Source organism: Lipotes vexillifer, unplaced genomic scaffold, assembly GCF_000442215.2.
Source record: "Lipotes vexillifer unplaced genomic scaffold, Lipotes_vexillifer_v1.1 C27288183, whole genome shotgun sequence".
In the NCBI taxonomy this organism is placed as follows: Eukaryota; Metazoa; Chordata; class Mammalia; order Artiodactyla; family Lipotidae; genus Lipotes; species Lipotes vexillifer.
Window position 1 is genome coordinate 1 of NW_006793171.1, and position 4,058 is coordinate 4,058.

At 51.9% G+C, this 4,058-nt stretch overlaps 1 protein-coding gene across 1 annotated transcript; it reads left to right on the top strand.

Annotated features, from left to right (window-relative positions):
* Nucleotides 1-4: 4 nt before the first annotated feature.
* On the top strand, nt 5-4,011 carry LOC103090438 (nuclear RNA export factor 3-like; the record flags this gene model as incomplete). Its single annotated transcript, XM_007466265.1, has 11 exons — nt 5-109; nt 330-483; nt 1,107-1,190; nt 1,298-1,402; nt 1,527-1,607; nt 1,714-1,783; nt 1,938-2,026; nt 2,421-2,530; nt 3,396-3,432; nt 3,798-3,866; nt 3,952-4,011. Coding segments are annotated over 11 exons (964 nt in total), but the record flags the coding sequence as incomplete, so codon positions are not given.
* Between the last annotated feature and the right edge of the window lie 47 nt (nt 4,012-4,058).

The following is a 4,058-nucleotide window of genomic DNA, read 5'->3' on the forward strand; positions in this document are numbered from 1 at the left end:
GTATTTACCGAAGGAGACACAACTATTGGTCTCAACAGGCCACTTCCCAGCAGCAGCAAGATAGAGAATCACTAAGAAGTGATGCTCACGTGGACATGCAAGCAAGATAGTAAGTGACGAGGCAGCATGGCCGACAAGTATCAACCAGTGAAAAACAAAACCTTGTAGTCAAATATGTCATTCTTCTCTCTAACCTGGAAGAGTGAGGAATGATGGGATCAGGTTAACGGTTGAGCAATCTTTATTGTAGCTCTGCTATCATTGGGGAAAATGTAGAGAAGACTTCCCAAGACTATACGGACCACTTTCTTCTCTCCACTTCCCCACAGTGCTCCCTATGCCATTCCATCCTGTCATCGGAGAGGCAATTTTCAGGAACAGGAGGAAACCCATGTTAACAAGGAGACAGAGCAAAAGCCTCCAGAGAGAAGAATGGAGAGAAACAGGCAGGATGAGACCTTGGGGAGCTGGTTCAAGATCAGAGTGAGTGTGCTGGCTAAATGGACCTAACATGTAGAAGAAGATGACAGAGAGAGTCATGTTGGGCGCGTGTAGAGATGCTGGGAACTTTTCTCTCGTGGCAGTGGAGTTGGTAATCTGTCTTGTTATTACTAGGAGTTAACTTCCTAGATCATGTGAGGGCAGGTTCAGAGAAGCAATGTACAGGGAGCAGACTGACTGCAGGGAGCATGGGAGAGGCTGTCTAAAAGCAAAGGAGGAAACTACTGCCAAGGAGATGGAGCAACTCCACACCAGAAGACGCAGTTTGGCTCAAGCTGAGTGTGGGAGGAGGTTGAGTCTCTGGGGTCCTCGTCAGAGGGGCAGGCCAGGTCTGCCTTGGGTAGGATCTCTTAGAACTTTATAAAAGTAAGTACATGTGAAAGATATGAAGTCGATTATTTCAGGAAAAGTATTTAAATGGAAAGAAAGGGTATTTAGGAAGTCCATGTCTGGTGTAAAAGTTAGCGATAACAGATATTGTCCTATCTTAAGAAATTACCTAAAGCCTGAAAAAAGGTCCTAAAGCAAGACACAGCTGGGTCTTACCTTAACCTTGGATTACATTGTATCACTTTTCTTTCCCCAATTATTTCTTTGGCTCCTAGATTCCCTTCGGTATTAAATATGATGAGAAGTGGCTGCTGAATTTGATTCAGAAGCAATGCAGTGTCCCCTTCACCCCAGTCGAAGTAAGAGAGGGCATTGAGGCCGATGAGAGGAAACGGGGTAGATGGCCGGCCCAGATGAGAAATGGCTCTGGTCTCATATTATGCTTCTCTTGTCACTCTCCCTACAGTTTCACTATGAGAAAATGCAGGCCCAGTTCTTCGTTGAGAATGCCAACATTGCCTTCGCACTGAAGAATGTCAACGGCAAGATTTACAACGAGGCTAATGAAAGGGTATGTATCAAGGGCATGAGCGTGGCTAGCTGGGGGCAAGAGGGCAGGACAGGGGCATGGTCTTGCTTGATCCCAGGGCTCAGATTTCCTGGAGCTTACCCAGCCCCTCTTGTGTTCTCAACAGATATCTATCTTTGTTGATCCCTGTGATGCACCCCACTCTGTGCTGAAGGAGCTGAGGTCAGAAAAGGTGGAGCAGATAAAGGTAATGCAGACTCAACACAACCTGTGCACTCACAGCCAGACCCACCTATTGCCCCCGATCACCACCTCAGACTCAGAGCCCCTGAACCCCATCCCTAACTCTGCAGCTGCCCGTGAAGGAACAATATGATGCCTCCCAGCAATCTCTTGACATCCAGAGAGTCCGCTCTGACCCTGGTATGGCTACAGCAGTAACTGTAGAGCAGGTGAGGGCAGAGGGGTCTAGCTGGAAAGGATACTCAGGAATGGTAACTCGGGGAGGGGTTGGTGCTGGAGCTGTACCAGCCAGGAGCCTCTCAGCCCCCGTTTCCCTCCTCCTGTCTTCCTGGAGGCTTGATGACCCGTGATACTGGAATGGCACGAAACCCTAGAAATGGCATGGCCGCCTCCCTGCAGATCCATCCAGGGAATATGCCCAAGGTGAGGACCTTAGACCCAATGTTGGGGCAGGTGGTGATGGTGGGAGAGATTAGGTAGAAGAGGCAGATTTGTCTCAGGTATCCCCTGCTGGGGTCCTCACTCTAACTCTTTCCTCATCATAGCTTTTGGCCTTGGACCTGAGCAATAAGAAACCCTACCAGCTGCACGGCCTGCCCAACACTATGCCGAATGCTTCCAACACCAAGAACTTGAACCTCTCCAACACTGAGGTGAGGTGTGGTACCCAGTTCCATCTTTGAAGGGAAGGTGGGAATGCTAATGGGGTGGTGACAGAGGAAGGGAAATGGATTTGTAAGGAAAGGAAGGGACTAGGGGTGCACGGCCATCCTGGCTCTGTTTCTCTGGCCCATGTGGTTCCTCCTCATAATCACAGGTGAAGTCTGCAGGGGAGATGGACAAGGGTGAGCGGCTGGAGCCAGAAGGGATGTGTGCAGACAGAAACCCCCTGTGCACCACCTTCCCTGATAAGTCAACCAACATAAGGTCAGATGCATCCTCTGTTACCCGGTGGCAGCCTGAGATACTCCCGAAAGTGCCCGTTTGCAAGGGGCAGCTGGCGTGGACCTCAGGGAGGACTACAGGCCCTATGCTCTCCTCTCTGCATCACAAAGCTGCCAAAGTTTCAACCAGCATCCAATGGGCCCCCAGCCCAACATGTGCATATTTTACATTCTTACGTGCTGTGTCTGAGCCATTCTGGGGCAGGTGAAGAGCTGCAAATGGGGCGCCATTTCCCCTTTCTTCTCTCTTCTTCCCTTACCCCCACCACGGGAGAGCTTCTTTCCCTTCCCTTTGTTTTCTCTCTCTCCCTTGTGTCTAGGCCCATATGTCTCTCTCATCTATCCCCTCGTACCTTCACTCCCTTCCTGTCTTGATCCGCCTCCATCTCCCTCCCTGAGCCCCACCTCACTCACCTCCCTGCCCCAGGACCCTGGGCCATCCATGGGGGGAGTCCAGGTCTTGGCAGAGTGCTGGACCGCCAGTGAGGTAGCAGAGCCTCGGGCACACACCCCATTCCCTCTTCTCTCCACAGCCTTCAGTGGGGCCCTGGAGGAAGGAAGGGAGGGGAAGGAAGCCCTGCAGCATGGGTTTGAAATGCTGGTCCTTGTGGCACTGGAGAAGGGAGTCCAGGCAGTCTCTGGGGGAGCTACCCAGGAGAAGGAGAGGAAGGGAGGGAGGAAGGCGGGGAGGGAGGTAGGGCCTGCTCTCCCTCGGTGTCAGTCGATGGGGGACGTGTTCAGGGCCCTGGAAGCCTGGGACACTGTGGTGTGGGTGTACTTGCCCCCATGAGGAAGAGGGTCACCTCCACCGTTTCACTGACTTTTCTGTTTTGTCTTGATTTTGGCAGCTCCATCCTGGAATTGTTCTCCAAGTTACTAACCTTGGTAAGTGTATTCCTTGTTCACTGACTCCTCTAACTGGCACTGACAGCACCCACAAACTACTCTGAACCCCATTAGGTCTTGCCCCAGTTACAGTTTTGAAACTGACCCTTAAAAGTCCTGGGCGGAGGGGGATGGTACAGTCCCTGTGGGAACCTGACAATCGCTCTGGATCTTCTTCAACCACATTCTTCACAGGCTTTGGGGAACCCACGGTGATGACCCAAACTGTAGTCGTGCCCAAGGAATTTCCAGGGCCCTTTCACCACTGACATCTGGCCCTCACCTTCTCTTGGGCCCATCCTTTTCCCTGATCATCCAGCACCACCTCCTGGTCTGCACTGCTGACAACCTCTTCTCTTCCCCAGGATGGCCGGGAGACATCCCCACTGGCTAAGTGTGGTACTGAAGCCTGCAAGCGCTTACCAACCTGCAAGGTGAGGACGGAGGATCAAGCCGGGTTTTAAGTGGTGCCTGAGAAGGGGGTGTCAGCCATGGTCCTGAGGACTGTTTTGATTCCAGGGAAGCTACTTTGGATCTGATGAGCTGAAGAACCTAGTCCTGCGATTCCTGCAGCAGTAAGTACCTCTGGGAAGCTGAGCAATGGGGGGAGGGCTAGGACAGCTGAG